General features: G+C 39.9%; 6 protein-coding genes across 6 annotated transcripts; 3 read left to right on the plus strand and 3 right to left on the minus strand.

Moving 5' to 3' along the window:
* Positions 1-512: 512 nt before the first annotated feature.
* On the minus strand, positions 513-11,639 carry LOC121886652 (histone H3). Its single transcript, XM_042396827.1, has 3 exons — positions 11,195-11,639; positions 8,523-8,527; positions 513-525 (listed from the first exon to the last, which is right to left on the minus strand). The coding sequence occupies exon 1, from the start codon at positions 11,606-11,608 to the stop codon at positions 11,198-11,200; it is 411 nt and encodes a 136-aa protein (XP_042252761.1). The 5' UTR covers positions 11,609-11,639; the 3' UTR covers positions 513-525; positions 8,523-8,527; positions 11,195-11,197.
* LOC121886724 (histone H4) lies at positions 1,644-2,209 on the plus strand. Its single transcript, XM_042396956.1, has one exon. It carries the CDS (start codon positions 1,696-1,698, stop codon positions 2,005-2,007), a length of 312 nt encoding a protein of 103 aa, XP_042252890.1. The 5' UTR covers positions 1,644-1,695; the 3' UTR covers positions 2,008-2,209.
* LOC121886693 (histone H2B 3-like) lies at positions 3,088-3,654 on the minus strand. Its single transcript, XM_042396913.1, has one exon. The coding sequence runs from the start codon at positions 3,636-3,638 to the stop codon at positions 3,270-3,272; it is 369 nt and encodes a 122-aa protein (XP_042252847.1). The 5' UTR covers positions 3,639-3,654; the 3' UTR covers positions 3,088-3,269.
* Positions 5,601-7,832, minus strand: LOC121886611 (tripartite motif-containing protein 16-like). Its single transcript, XM_042396744.1, has one exon. The coding sequence runs from the start codon at positions 7,721-7,723 to the stop codon at positions 6,050-6,052; it is 1,674 nt and encodes a 557-aa protein (XP_042252678.1). The 5' UTR covers positions 7,724-7,832; the 3' UTR covers positions 5,601-6,049.
* A 213-nt stretch (positions 11,640-11,852) lies between the features above and the next one.
* Positions 11,853-12,434, plus strand: LOC121886672 (histone H2A-like). The gene has a single exon (XM_042396866.1). It carries the CDS (start codon positions 11,964-11,966, stop codon positions 12,345-12,347), a length of 384 nt encoding a protein of 127 aa, XP_042252800.1. The 5' UTR covers positions 11,853-11,963; the 3' UTR covers positions 12,348-12,434.
* A 1,507-nt stretch (positions 12,435-13,941) lies between these two features.
* LOC121886713 (histone H4) lies at positions 13,942-14,339 on the plus strand. The gene has a single exon (XM_042396936.1). The coding sequence runs from the start codon at positions 13,982-13,984 to the stop codon at positions 14,291-14,293; it is 312 nt and encodes a 103-aa protein (XP_042252870.1). The 5' UTR covers positions 13,942-13,981; the 3' UTR covers positions 14,294-14,339.
* The last annotated feature ends 294 nt before the right edge of the window (positions 14,340-14,633 follow it).

The raw sequence follows: 14,633 nt of genomic DNA on the forward strand, positions 1-14,633 counted from the left end.
ACGTTTCGACCCAATAAATATTTAACTGTACAACCCTAGTCATAAAGTCACTATACATAAGTTTATAGTATGGAAGAAAGCTTCACACAACCAGCGGGCCAAGTGTTCTTTCATCAGAGACTTTACCTAAGAATGTTCTCAGTAATATACGTTATGTGTTTTGCACTTTCATTGTAGATCTATAAGCTGCTGCTTGAATTTGCTTAATTAAAACAAGTTTTTCTTTGAAAATACTCTGAGCAGAGGAAACATTTTTGATGCTAAAAAACTTGGTTTCCCCATTTTCTTTTCTAATGTTACATTGTTCTGTTGTCTTACAGACTAATAAAAGTCATCTTATTGATATTTCTTTTCTCTTTTCTTTATTTGCATATTTAGTATTGAGGTAATCCAAAAGTAACAGAATGTAATAAATTACATTACTTTAATATTGTGATACTTGGATTAGCTTACTGACTACATTTATTAACAGGTACCTACAGAGCTCTACATGATCAGACACTGCTGTAGGTCACCAGCAGGTCTCTCAGCTCCTGTGATCAGGGTTCGCTGGTTGTTCCTCCATCCAGACTTAAAACCAAAGGAGACTGTGACTTTGAGGTTATGGCTCCTAAAAGGTGGAACTCTCTCCCTTTGGACTTAAGATTTGTGGACACTTTAAAAAGCAGCTGAGCACCCATTTTTTTAGACTTGGTTTTGTGTAATTTTCTATTTATTTCTGTTTTTTATTGTGTTTCATGTCTGTACGTGTGTTTATGCTTTATTTCCGCTGTGAAGCAGTTTGTGAGGCCTCTGCTCTCAAAAGCTGCTATATATATAAAGTTACTTACTAAGAAAAAGCAGATATACAACACAGGAGACATTTTCCTTTGTGTGGACTGTGTTTAGTCTTTCTGATAAATAATCAGCTCATTTCTATTTCCAAATAGAATAGAAATATCAAAAGTAAAGCAGAAAACACAGATCAACAAGAGAAAACACGTCTCTGCTCATTACCTCTTTGGAGCCTGTTGTCCTTCCATTTCCTTCATAAATCTTCTTCACAAAAATAAGAAAAAAGAGAAAAGAACTGAAGAACCAACTAAGACCAAATGAGACATAAGACCACCTACTATGGATAGAAAAGGGTGTAAACCCTAAGCTTTCCTTCCAGGATCATGATCTTCTAGTTCTGGATGCAACACCTGGGATGAAAATACTCATCAGATCCATCCAGCAATTTAGGGATTAAAGGATGAATTCATAAACAATTATCATATGCACATATCATTTATACCCTGAAATATCAAGTTATAATAAGACAAAGAGGCAAGTTTTTACTAAAAAGTCCAAAGATCCAGTTTACATCACCTTTATTTGAGTCATTTGGACAACAGAAGCTTCATATTAGTCAAAAGGCAAAATAATAGAAACACTTCTGATAAAAGTGAAAATATTTTACTTTTACTGACATTTCAAGCTTGTTAATGAAGGCTATTTAATTTGTAGCATTAAGATAAAATCCATGAAGCTCAACAAATTCATGCTGTTGTTCAGTTGGTGGCGCTAAAGCAGAAAAAGAGTCACAACCAGCATGATGATCCGTAGAAGAAGCTGCAGCGCGCCACTGTCTTCAATCACGTCCTCAGATCGGACATAAATAGCTGGGTCTCAAACAGACGAAACACTTGAGACGAAAATACTCGACTAGTGAAAATGAGCGGAAGAGGAAAAGGAGGAAAGGGACTCGGTAAAGGAGGCGCCAAGCGTCACCGTAAAGTCCTCCGTGATAACATCCAGGGAATCACCAAACCCGCCATCCGCCGTCTGGCTCGCCGTGGTGGAGTCAAGCGTATCTCCGGTCTGATCTACGAGGAGACCCGCGGAGTGCTGAAGGTCTTCCTGGAGAATGTCATCCGTGATGCCGTCACCTACACCGAGCACGCCAAGAGAAAGACCGTGACCGCTATGGATGTGGTTTATGCTCTCAAGAGGCAGGGACGCACTCTGTACGGCTTCGGAGGTTAAACTCATCCACAATTACAACAAAACAAAGGTCCTTTTAAGGACCAAACACTCACTCTGAGAGAGCCTTTACCTCCATAAATCCAACTGCTGTAATGTCTCGAAGAAATATGTTATATACAATACCTATACTGAATATGGGAACTTTTTTTTTCTGTTTCATGACAGTGCAGATGCATAAATAAAAGTCTTAAGTCAAAGTATACACAGATGGAAAAGTTTTTTCTTTTTTTTTTTCCCCCTCCACAATTCAAACTGGTTTAATGTTTAGAATGGGGATGTGTATTTATATAATGAAAGGTGTGTGTGTGTATATATATATATACTACAGTCATACTGTTTGTGATAGAAAAACATTTATTTCCTGTTGGTACAGACACAAATTAACATTTGGTCCAAAGTCCACACTGATCAAGGTCAATTATTTGTATAAATTTCACTGCACAGCTGTACACAGAGAAATTAAAGTCAAATCAAAGTGAAGAGCTTTGACTGTATGGTAAAGAATGCTGTACATAAAATTAAATGATACTGCTATTGTCAGTAGCTGTTAATATCTTAATATATACATGTGAATATATACATGTGAAATAAAGTGGCTTGTACATTCCTCTATAGTAACCATTCATTACAATAAAAAAGCAGAGTGAGACAAATGAATAGTATATACATGTATTTTTTAAAAACGTTGATACACTTTTCTTGCAACTGAATGAACACTGCACATTGAGAATAATTAGTTTATATAAAATGTTAATTGATGATTGTTGGTTTAAATAGACATTTCCCTACATACATATTCTGTTTACCAAGTATGAATATGGAACTATTAAAATGTTAAATATGTTTTCACTTCCTGCTTGAAATTGAATGCATTGAAATATTTTAAGTAGAATTTGTGTTCTAGTTATACACAATGACAAGACTCGAAAGAAAAAAAAAAAATTTTCACAAGCACTTGTTTTAAATACAATCTTACTGTATGCAGATGTACCATTTTGCCAATTGTGTGAATATGAAATTTCACTGATCAAACATTGGTATTTATACATCATTCTTACAGTTGAAAGAATACTATGCACATTGAAATAAGATTGTTTATAAGGAGGAATGCATTACTTACATAATGTATTATGACAAAACATTCAATAAGAATCCAGTGAGACAGAAATAGGGAGGCAGCAGTGTAACAGGAATAAAGCTCTCAGGTGAAGGTGTGGGTGGTCCTGAAAAGGACCTTTGACTTGTTGGGACTAGGAACAGGTTTACTTGGAGCTGGTGTACTTGGTGACGGCCTTGGTGCCCTCAGACACGGCGTGTTTGGCCAGCTCACCGGGCAGCAGCAGGCGGACGGCGGTCTGGATCTCCCTGGAGGTGATGGTGGAGCGCTTGTTATAGTGAGCAAGGCGGGAAGCCTCACCGGCGATGCGCTCAAAAATGTCCCCCACGAAGGAGTTCATGATGCCCATGGCCTTGGAGGAGATGCCGGTGTCGGGGTGGACCTGCTTCAGCACCTTATACACGTAGATAGCGTAGCTCTCTTTCCTGGTCTTCCTCTTCTTCTTGCCGGTCTTGGTGGCTTTAGACACGGCCTTCTTGGAGCCTTTCTTCGGTGCTTTGACTGGATCAGGCATGATTTCGTCGTTGAATTTCCTCAAACGAATATCATCAACAACTCCAAACGGCCCTTAAATATCCATCTGATGCAAACTTCACTGCGTTGTTGCTCGCACAGGATTGGTTTATTTCTTGTTAGCGAGACGGGGCATGCGCAAAACAATCTACACTGAGGACGTAGTTGAAGACAGTCGGCGCGAATTTAGCTGAAGGCGCCAAACTCAGCAGCAACCCCTCCCCTCTTTCTTTCCTTTTTGTTTGTTTCTCTCTCTTTTTTAACGTATTTAATCGACATGATCTTTAAATTCAAAGTGCTTTGACAAGTAAAAGCAGCTTTGCAGGATGACTTTCACATCTTCTTAAAGATAAAAAACAAAATCTCTTCATCACAGCAGGCAGTTTTGTGGATTGAGAGATTACATCTCAGGCAAAATTAGTCAATCTGGATTAAAATTTAACTAACAAATAAGATGACCAACAGTCACATATGGATGTTATGACATGAATACTTCATCTCCATGATAGAAAGAAGAAGACATCAGATAACGTGAGTCAGATACAGCTTCTCTCTCTCTCATGAGAGAGACATCATGATTCTACAGACATGAATATAAATAGTCCATCAAAGTAACAGCAACGTCCAATCAGGAGCAGAGAGCTAAGAGGCAAAAGCTGTTTGTTCTTTCTTATTCTGAAAAGAGCTGTTCAGTCAACAGTGACTGCATTTAAATTGCATATAAAACTGTTAATCAGTGAACTCTTTATCATTATAATTATAAAGCAAAACGTGTTTCCATGGAATGAAGTCAGAGGAGAACGTGGCTGCATAACAGCTGGTTTCTTTTTCAGCAGGAGTTGTCTTTCAGGATTCAGGACTAAATTTCAACAGTCACATTAAATCAGCATTTTACCATCTTAAGAACATCTGAATGATCAGAGATTTCACGTTGAAGCCTTCGTCTCCAGCAGGCTGGACGACTGTAACAGACTTTTCTCAGGTCTCTGTTAGAAAGCATCAGACAGATCCAGTTAATCCAGAACACAAAGACTAAAGAGAACAGAACATATTACTCCAGGTCTCAGATCACTACAGTGTTTACCAGTGTTTCAGATATTTGACTTTAAAGTATACTGTTTGTCCATTAATCTCTGAATGGTTCATCAGATCTTCTCATACAGTATGAAGCTTCCAGAGCTTTCAGCTCAGCTGCTTCTGGTCTTCATGTGGTTTCTAAAGTTAACAATAAACATGGTGAAGCTGCTTTTATCTCCTATGCTGCTCAAACTACCTGAAGATCTCAGACTAGAGACAATGCTGACTACTTTAAATCTGTTTGTTCTGGCTTTTAATTACATTTCAAAGTTGCGGTTCATCACTTTGCTGCCTTTTAAATGCTCCTTTACTTTATTAGATCTAATTTTATGTATTTTACAGCTCTGTCATTTCTTTTAGTCTTCTTATCTTTATTGTTTCATATTCTTTTGCATTCAATAAAGCACTTTTAATTTCCTTGTGTATTAAATATGCTTTATAAATAAAATAAAAGGGAATCACTTTTATTAACCAGGATGACAAGTTGTCACATTCTGCTACCAAGAGGAGGCGAAAAAGCTCCACTGAAATTTCAGCAAAGTGGGGAATCTGTTACTGTTGCTCATATTTACAGATCTGATATGAGAGGTTTTGTTCTGTTTAATTGTTTGTTAGATGAACAAAGTGATTGTGATGTTTATAAATGTTGTATTGATTCATTCAGTTGCATCAAAGTGGAGTGGATCCTGACCTTTGACCTTCTCTGAGAGGTCAGGATCAGTGTTCTGCTTTGAGGAAGTATGTTAGTGAGTCAGTAAAGCAGGACTTTCCAGAAAGATGTAATTTTAGGAATTTTAAGTAGATAATTTAACATTTTGTGAGAAAAGCATATTAGACACATGTTATTATTAACATTTTTATTATTTATAGTATTTATAAATGTCTTACAACATGTCTTTGTTCAACTAGTTGGAGAAAAACTCAAGTTTACATGTGATATCCAACAGTTAATCATGTTGTTGCTGCTGATTAGAACAAGAATCTAATAGTTTTTCATAAAGGATAAACTCAGTCTTCTTCTATATGCTACAACATCCACTTTTAGAAATATAAAACTTTATCTTCATCCGCCCACCAAAAGAAAGAACAACAAAATTGAACTTGTGTAGAAATGTCAATAAAAATTAAAAACATTGTCATGAGCACTGATAGCCTCTATGGCTGAAATCATACAGGAAAAAGTGACATTTAAAGAAACTAAAAACATCAACAGAACAACAAATGAAAAGAAAAAAAAGTGACAATCGCAGTTTGATTGACAGCTGATCTCTGTTCAGTTCAGAAACATGAAGACAAATAAATGAAGAATTGCAAGACAGAATCTTAGACTTCTGTCTATTTGAGTTTACAGAACTCAGCTGTGACTCCACCATCATAAAAACAAAGTCCAGCATAGAGAGGCTGAGTGAATGTGGTCTGGACTCTGTGGAGGAGAGTCATGGTCTTAGTGACGCTGTAGAAGGACAGAATACCTGCTCTGTGATCCAGGTACACTCCTACTCTGGAGGAATGAGGACCCCAGGTGTTAGTTTCTATACTGTTGAACCGAAAACGATAACCGTAACTGTCACAATCTAACGACCAAGATTTTTCATTCAATCCAAATCCACATTCATGCCTTTCTCCTGCTCTTCTGATACTCTTGTACGCGACTGCTACACAAGCTCGTATCCCTCTCCTCTTCACCTCCCAGTAACAACGTCCAGTTAGACTCTCTCTACTCAGGACCTGCAAAGATTCAGTGAATCTGTCTGGGTGACTAGAATAAGACTGTTGTTTATCCATTACTTTTGCTTTTCTGTTCCCCTCAGATAATAACAGCCATGTGTGTGCTGTGTTTGGATCCACTGTGATTTCACGTGAGTATTTTAAGAACTCAGCTCTGGTCTTGGGTTCTGGTTGTGACAGTAAAACGTCCACTTCAGTCACTGTCAGTGAGATGTTTGTCCATTTCTCCCTCAGGATGTCCTGTAGTTGATCTCTGAGCTCTGACACAGCTGCTGTCACATCCTCAAAGTAGCTCAGAGGACGGATGTTGATGCTGGATGAGTCTGTAGGTTCACTGAGTTGTGACAGTGAGGGGTAGTTGTGTAGAAACTGGTTGTGATCCTCTGTGTGTGAAAGCTGCTTCAGTTCAGCGTCTTTCCTCTTCAGCTCAGTGATCTCCTGCTCCAGCTTCTCCTGAAGCTCTTTGACTCGACTCACTTCAGTTTCCTGCTGGGATCTGATCTGCTGCTTCACATCAGAGCTTCTTTTCTGGATGAGACGGATCAGCTCAGTGAAGATCTTCTCATTGTCCTCCACTGCTTTATCAGCAGAGCGACTGACGGCCTTCACCTCCTGTTGAAGCAGCTTCACATCTTTCTCTCTGTCCTGGATTCTCTGCTGGATGTTTTGTCGACTCACCTCGAGCTCTCTCTGCCTCTCAGTCCTTTCTGCTGCAGCTGAGACTGTGTCGTGGCCTTTATGTTCATCCACAGAGCAGAGATAACAGATACTCTGCTGATCAGTACGGCAGAACATCTTCATCACCTCATCGTGACGAGAGCAGATGTTCTCCTGGAGCTTCTTGGAGGGGTCGACCAGCTTGTGTTTTTTAAATGGAGCTGCATCAAAGTGAGGCTGGAGGTGTTTCTCACAGTAAGAGGCCGGACAATTCAAACAGGATTTGAAGGCTTTCAGCTTCCTCCCAGTGCAGAAATCACAGGCCACATCTTCGGGTCCAGCATAGCAGTGATCAGCAGGAGCAGCTTGGAGTCCAGTCTTCTTCAACTCCTCCACTAAGTCTGCTAACATTGTGTTTTTCATCAGGACAGGCCTCGGTGTGAAGGTCTGTCTGCACTGAGGGCAGCTGTAGAGTTTCTTCTCATCCTCTTTCTCCCAGAAGCTTTTAATACAGCTCATGCAGTAGCTGTGTCCACAGGGAATAGTCACTGGATCCTTCAGTATATCCAGACAGATCGAACAGCTGAATTTTGCTCTGTCCAGCTGAGCTCCTTGCTGCGCCATTTCACCTCTCTGTGGCAACAACTGTCTGAGTTTCACTTCTTAGGAAGTGAATCTAGTTTGAGCTCTGATCTAAAAAACATGTGTTTCTTCAGTGAATGGTGGATGACAGCTCTTGCACTTCACCACATGTTGTGTAGATCTGAAGGGGAGGGAACAAGGAAATATGTTGACAGAGTTGAGCTTGTTGTGTTTGAGAGCAGGAAGAAGAGGGAGGCGTTAGCAAGCCATGACTCCTTCCAGGAAGAGGAGTGGTTTGAGAGAGATACTGTGTGTTAACCCTTAGTTTATAATGAATATCATGTCTCATTTAAAAACAATGTTCACCTCCTCTTGCTGGTGGCAAAGTAATGTTGGGAATAAGGGAATGATCTACATTCATGATCAACGGACAGCTCCCCGTTTCTCTCAAGTTCTGTATCCAGCTCAATTCAACTTTTTCTTAAATACGTTTCAAAAGCAATAGATCAAGAGTGCAGACATGAAACACTGTTTTTCCAAAATGTGATCAAAATAATGTTAGAAATAAGTCATGTCAGTATTTTAAATTCTGAACTGTTGAAGATAATTAAATAGAAGCTATATTCTAATGTTAGATTAAAAAAATATAAAAATAAATTATTTGGCTCTGCAGTTAAACTGGAGACTATATTGGCTTCTCATTTTACCAGTAAAGGATCAAAGTTTAATTGATCAGTGTCAAGACATTTTTTCACACAAAAGCATCTTTGTGAAGATAAAACCCAAACATACCCAGGAAAAATGAATTTCAGTAGCCAGTAACACAAAGTAAAAGTCAAACGGGGGATTCTTACATCAAAAATAACTTCTGGCCTTTTAACAAAGACAAGGTACATAAAGCCCACCAGTCTGTTCATAATTAAAAGAAAAAAGAAATGAAAAGCAAAATTGTCTACACTTTGACTCCAAATCTCTACAGCCTTAAACAACAAAAAAATCTCTCTCGGTATATTTTTATATATAAAAGACAGAGAACAGTCTTTGTTTATTAATAGGCATAATTTAAATAGATCTAGGCTATGTTGTGGAGTACCTCAAGGTTCCATCCTTGGACCTCTCTTGTTCTTGATGCATTGAATGACCTGCCTAGGGTCTGCAAAAATGTAATGTAATGTACTTTTATTTGCTGATGACAGTCTTGAAGTCTTGTTGTTTCACATCATTCGAGAAGCAAATGAAGATATATATATATATGTGTGTGTGTGTGTGTGTGTGTGTGTGTGTGTGTGTGTGTGTGTGTGTGTGTGTGTGTGTAGCGACGTTTACAGTGAACGTTTACATTACTGGTACGTCACATCACCCCTTTGTGACAATATATTTGAAGTTACATTCAGAACAGAGAATATAAATTCTGAAATAGTGGTCAAGCTTATAACCAAACACTACAACTACTGAAATAGTCTATTCATGAACTGTATACGTTTGTAGGCTATTTTCAACCAACCTGACATTAACATAATTACGATCAATGGAACAATGCGCAGAGATGTATGAGTTAACAATTAGCACCCACTCACTTAACCTTTCTTGAGAATGCTGGCTAAAACTTGTGCATATATATATATATATATGGTCCTTTCACAGTTAAAGTGTATGCCTGTAAGACTTTCTGGAGCACAAGAATTTTGTAGTACTTTGTGTGTGTGTGTGTGTGTGTGTGTGTGTGTGTGTGTGTGTGTGTGTGTGTGTGTGTGTGTGTGTGTGTGTGTGTGTGTTTGTGTGTATGTGTAAACAATTACACATTCCTAATGACCTGGAGCACAGAGTTCACAGTCACCAACATTTTATCACCCTAAAAGCTAATGAAATGTAGACAAACTGAGTTGGGGAGCAGTAACCTCCACTACATCCCTGGTTGGCAGGATGAAGGCACCCTCCTGTGTTGTGCAGTTTTCATATTTCTTTGTGATTTGTGATGTTCACTGCAGGAAGACGTAAAAAACTTCACTGAGCCTTTGGCAGCTTCAAATAACATCAGCTTTTTGCAAGACAGTCTACCTGCAGGTCTTTTTCTGCATTTTTTCATGCGGCATAAATGTATACCAGCTGCACAATAATAAATCATTCTGAAATATTTTAATTGTTTTATATTCTGACTTTATGAGACTGCAATCTACATCCGTCGCTGTCCGAGGTGCTGAAGTGTCACCAACAGTGCAGGTAGCTGCTGTCTCTGTCCAGAGTGCTGAACCTGTGCTGCTGCTGCTGCTGAGCTCAGTGAGGCAGCATATTCTTTAGGGACTGGTTACCTGTACAAGGCAAGCGTCACATGACCAATAGGGGCACCCCATTCTCAGTAGCGATGCTACTTAATAGTGTGTTTTGGTGAAGCACGTGGCTAGACTACTAGTTTTTTAAATTTTATTTTTTTACTGACCAAAATATTGAAGAAAGAGAGCCATAGCACATAAACTCAGCAGCCAAAAGGAGTGTCTTCAATTGGGAGAGAGAGAGAGAGATGTGGAGCATGTATGGAATATGATTTTTTTTTTTTTTTTTTAAAGGAGAGAGACGGACAACTAATTAACTTCTACTCAATAACTGAATTGTTCTGTTTTCAAACTGGATGTTACATTTCACGTCCCTCTTTCTGCGCTGGTCACTTTCATATATTTCATTAAACTGGACTTAACATTGTACATTGTATTCAACCTCCATGGTTATATAATCTATTTATTACACACATCACATTTAATTTTTGCACTTGTCTCCATCTCTTGGTCCGTAGAGCAGTCCATATTAACTTTGTACTGTCAATAATTCATTTCAAGTTCTATTTACCATTTCAAAACTATTATTATTCCATTCTTTAAACAGATTTTAGATTCTAAATTTCATTTTTTAACTAAAATTTAGTACTCATTTGTATATTTCATTCCTCTTATTATTACCTTACTCTTGTTATATTTCTTCTGTTGCGTTTATGGGCACAACGCCAGACACATTATTTGTATGGTGCAAACTTGAACATAAACTGGACTGAATCAGCCACTAAATGATTTAAAAAAAATAATGAATTACAGTGAAAATGGAGATCTGGTTCTGTTAGAAAAGAGAATTTAGTAATCTGATTACTTAGTACAATGATATTTGAGTAGTTAGAATTAGATATAGCAACTGGATTTTATGACAGAACTGGGAAAAACTCACCGATACATAAGTGAATGATCCTGGCAGGAATTTAAGGACAATCAGTTGTTAGAGGGTTTGTCAGTGAGAAGTTACAGAGGCAGATTTAGACATTGGGCTTTTCGTTAGGACACGCAGGACATAATGCAATATAAAAGTTATGAAGTATGTGATTACAGTGTTTTCTAATGACTAAAAAACAGGGAGGTAAAAACGAAGTGTTAATGGTTTGTAAGAGATAAAGCTGAATTTGACAGAGGAAGCAGCTCTTTAGTGAGTTAGTGGCTCTTAAAAGAGCCGTTGTTGGTTCGTGGAGCAGCAGACAGTTTAAGCTCTCTCTCCGCGGATGCGGCGGGCCAGCTGGATGTCTTTGGGCATGATGGTGACCCTCTTGGCGTGGATGGCGCACAGGTTGGTGTCCTCGAACAGGCCGACCAGGTAAGCCTCGCTGGCCTCCTGCAGAGCCATGACAGCGGAGCTCTGGAAGCGCAGATCGGTCTTGAAGTCCTGAGCGATTTCTCTGACCAGGCGCTGGAAGGGCAGCTTGCGGATCAGCAGCTCGGTGGATTTCTGGTAGCGACGGATCTCTCTCAGAGCCACGGTACCGGGCCTGTAACGGTGAGGCTTCTTGACGCCGCCGGTGGCCGGGGCGCTCTTACGGGCAGCCTTGGTGGCCAGCTGCTTCCTGGGAGCTTTGCCTCCGGTGGATTTACGGGCAGTCTGCTTGGTTCTTGCCATTGTTTCTTCTTTCTCTGATCAGGAGAAAATAGTGATGAGAAGAGGAGACACGCTGCTCTTAAAGTGTCGGAGCGGCTGCGGAACTGTGACGCTGCTTCAGACCTCCGGGTCCTGATTGGTGAGCGGCTCCTCCTGGAGCTCATTACCGCCTACAGGAGCCTGAACCTCCGCTGCTTATTGGACAACAGCCGTTTGAAAAAGTCCGCCAAAATAAGAGCGGGCCTCCCTCTGCTGGAGCCTCTTTTCTGGTGGGTGGAGACATCAGCCCTCCTGCCTGCTCGCGGAGATATAAAGGGGGACTTGCTGTGTTTGCTCCACACTTTCTTTGAGTCCAGACTCTAGAAAATAACCTAAAATGAGCGGAAGAGGCAAAACCGGAGGCAAAGCTCGCGCCAAGGCAAAGACCCGCTCCTCTCGTGCCGGGCTCCAGTTCCCAGTCGGTCGTGTTCACAGACATCTGCGCAAAGGCAACTATGCGCAGCGTGTCGGTGCCGGAGCCCCCGTCTACATGGCGGCTGTGCTGGAGTACCTGACCGCTGAGATCCTGGAGCTGGCTGGAAACGCTGCCCGCGACAACAAGAAGACCAGGATCATCCCCCGTCACCTGCAGCTGGCTGTCCGCAACGACGAGGAGCTCAACAAGCTGCTGGGCGGAGTGACCATCGCTCAGGGCGGCGTGTTGCCCAACATCCAGGCTGTGCTGCTGCCCAAGAAGACCGAGAAGCCCGCCAAGAAGTAAACCTGGAGACCTGCTGACTGCTGAAAACCAACCAAAGGCTCTTTTAAGAGCCAAACACTCCTCATAAAGAGCAAACATCCTCATGACTCTGATACACTCGTTAAAACACAAATTATGTTCATAATGTATCCATAATACTGATGTTCAGTGTCACAATATGTGATAACTGCGTTCAAATTACAATGATGGTTGTTGGTTATGTTGCCAAAAACATTCATATTTTGAATATAATCTAGTCTGCCTGCAATAGTCTATAAATCCATAGTTTACTCATCAAAATTTCCTTCCTTTTAAAAAAAACAAACAAACAAAACAAGTCCTTACTCAACGTGAGGTACATGTAGTGCTCCTCTAGGTGACTGACAGCCCTAAAATGTTCAAACTACAATCCAGTAGCTTCAATTCATTGTTTGTTTACAATATTATAGTAATTTGATCACTTGAAGCTATTTGGAAAAAATGATTCAAGTTCCCCCTGATTTTATAAATTAAGTTTTCCATCTGATATATTTGTTGAGGTTTAAACTTCATTTCACACTGAGGTCAATATTCTGAGTTTGCTTTTCAAAAACAGCTGCAGAGACACATGAAGTTGTATGGTCATAGTTATGGATTCAAGATTATTTGCATTTAAAGGTGTTTAAAGACTGTAAGCTTTTATCACTAACTACAGTACAGTACACATCATGAGTGTTTTTGCATTTACAAACTTCCAGTGTGCTACAGCAACAGAAACAATGCTTCAGATGTTCCAAATCAAGTTCACAGTGTAGAGTGAAATAATCTGAGATTATCTGAGAATGTCCTTAATAAAAACCTTCTCATCCTGTGTGTGAAAAGATCTTCTGTTGTTAGACTTTGTTTAACATGCAGCAGGATTATTTTTATCATATCTAAGAAATGACAAAATTGGTGAGAAAGTGTGTTGTGGAGGTTTTGAGGTGCAGAGACACTTAACTGATGCAGAACAACTGATGAAAACGTGTTTTAGAAATTTTTGCAAATTTATCAAAAATCAAAAACTGACATCTCTCATTTACAAAAATATTCAGAGCTTTAGCTGTGGCACATTACAGACTGACTGCATCTCACAGTCAATTAGGTGATTTTTATTCGTCCCAACTGCAGCTGCCTCATTAACGAGGCCCGAGACCCCCACAGAACCCACAGACCCCACAGACCCTCTATCCCCTCCATAGACATCACACCTTATATTAACCTACAATCTCATAATCTTATATTTCCAAATAGAGATTTTTTTACCCATCACATCTAACATGGCGCACTACATTGCACACTACTGTTTACATTAACATGAACATTTGCACACATTTTGTAGTTTAAACTTTAAACTAGTAACAGCTGTTTTCACTTAGAATATGTTTTATCTTTATATGTTCAAACCTACTCGACAATAAACCAGTTTATGATTCTGATGATTTATTGAGAAGGAGTTTCTGATTCATGCTCAGTTGGAGGCGCTAATGCGCCAGAAAGTTCAATATCAACAGTCATCAAATCCAAAGAAGAAGCTGCAGCCCGCCACTGTCTTCAATCACGTCCTCAGATCAGACATAAATAGCTGGGTCTCAAACAGATGAAACACTTGAGACGAAAATACTCGACAAGTGAAAATGAGCGGAAGAGGAAAAGGAGGAAAGGGACTCGGTAAAGGAGGCGCCAAGCGTCACCGTAAAGTCCTCCGTGATAACATCCAGGGAATCACCAAACCCGCCATCCGCCGTCTGGCTCGCCGTGGTGGAGTCAAGCGTATCTCCGGTCTGATCTACGAGGAGACCCGCGGAGTGTTGAAGGTCTTCCTGGAGAATGTCATCCGTGATGCCGTCACCTACACCGAGCACGCCAAGAGAAAGACCGTGACCGCTATGGATGTGGTTTATGCTCTCAAGAGGCAGGGACGCACTCTGTACGGCTTCGGAGGTTAAACTCATCCATCATTACAACAAACCAAAGGTCCTTTTAAGGACCAAACACTCACTCTGAGAGAGCCTTTACCTCTATGAACCAAACTGGTTTAAAATTGATTTCCTCAAATGTTGATTATACTACAGTCAAACTATTAATGGTATGTGTGAAGTTGCTTGTTGGTACAGATACATAAAATGACACTTGGTCCAAAGACCAATACTTCAAAACAATTGTTGTGCAGCTGGTTTTTGTACATAGTGTTCAGAGTCAAAGTTGACATGTTTTAATCAGATTTTAGAGTCAGTGGAAAGGTCAAATCAAGGTGTTGAGCTTTGATTGTATAGTAAAGAATAGTGT

This window comes from Thunnus maccoyii, chromosome 2 (assembly GCF_910596095.1).
Source record: "Thunnus maccoyii chromosome 2, fThuMac1.1, whole genome shotgun sequence".
Taxonomy (NCBI): domain Eukaryota; kingdom Metazoa; phylum Chordata; class Actinopteri; order Scombriformes; family Scombridae; genus Thunnus; species Thunnus maccoyii.

Coding starts and splice junctions, on each gene's coding strand:
- LOC121886693 (XM_042396913.1), bottom strand. CDS start 3,638: ATGCCTGATCCAGTCAAAGCACCGAAGAAAGGCTCCAAGAAGGCCGTG.
- LOC121886672 (XM_042396866.1), top strand. CDS start 11,964: ATGAGCGGAAGAGGCAAAACCGGAGGCAAAGCTCGCGCCAAGGCAAAG.
- LOC121886611 (XM_042396744.1), bottom strand. CDS start 7,723: ATGGCGCAGCAAGGAGCTCAGCTGGACAGAGCAAAATTCAGCTGTTCG.
- LOC121886652 (XM_042396827.1), bottom strand. CDS start 11,608: ATGGCAAGAACCAAGCAGACTGCCCGTAAATCCACCGGAGGCAAAGCT.
- LOC121886724 (XM_042396956.1), top strand. CDS start 1,696: ATGAGCGGAAGAGGAAAAGGAGGAAAGGGACTCGGTAAAGGAGGCGCC.
- LOC121886713 (XM_042396936.1), top strand. CDS start 13,982: ATGAGCGGAAGAGGAAAAGGAGGAAAGGGACTCGGTAAAGGAGGCGCC.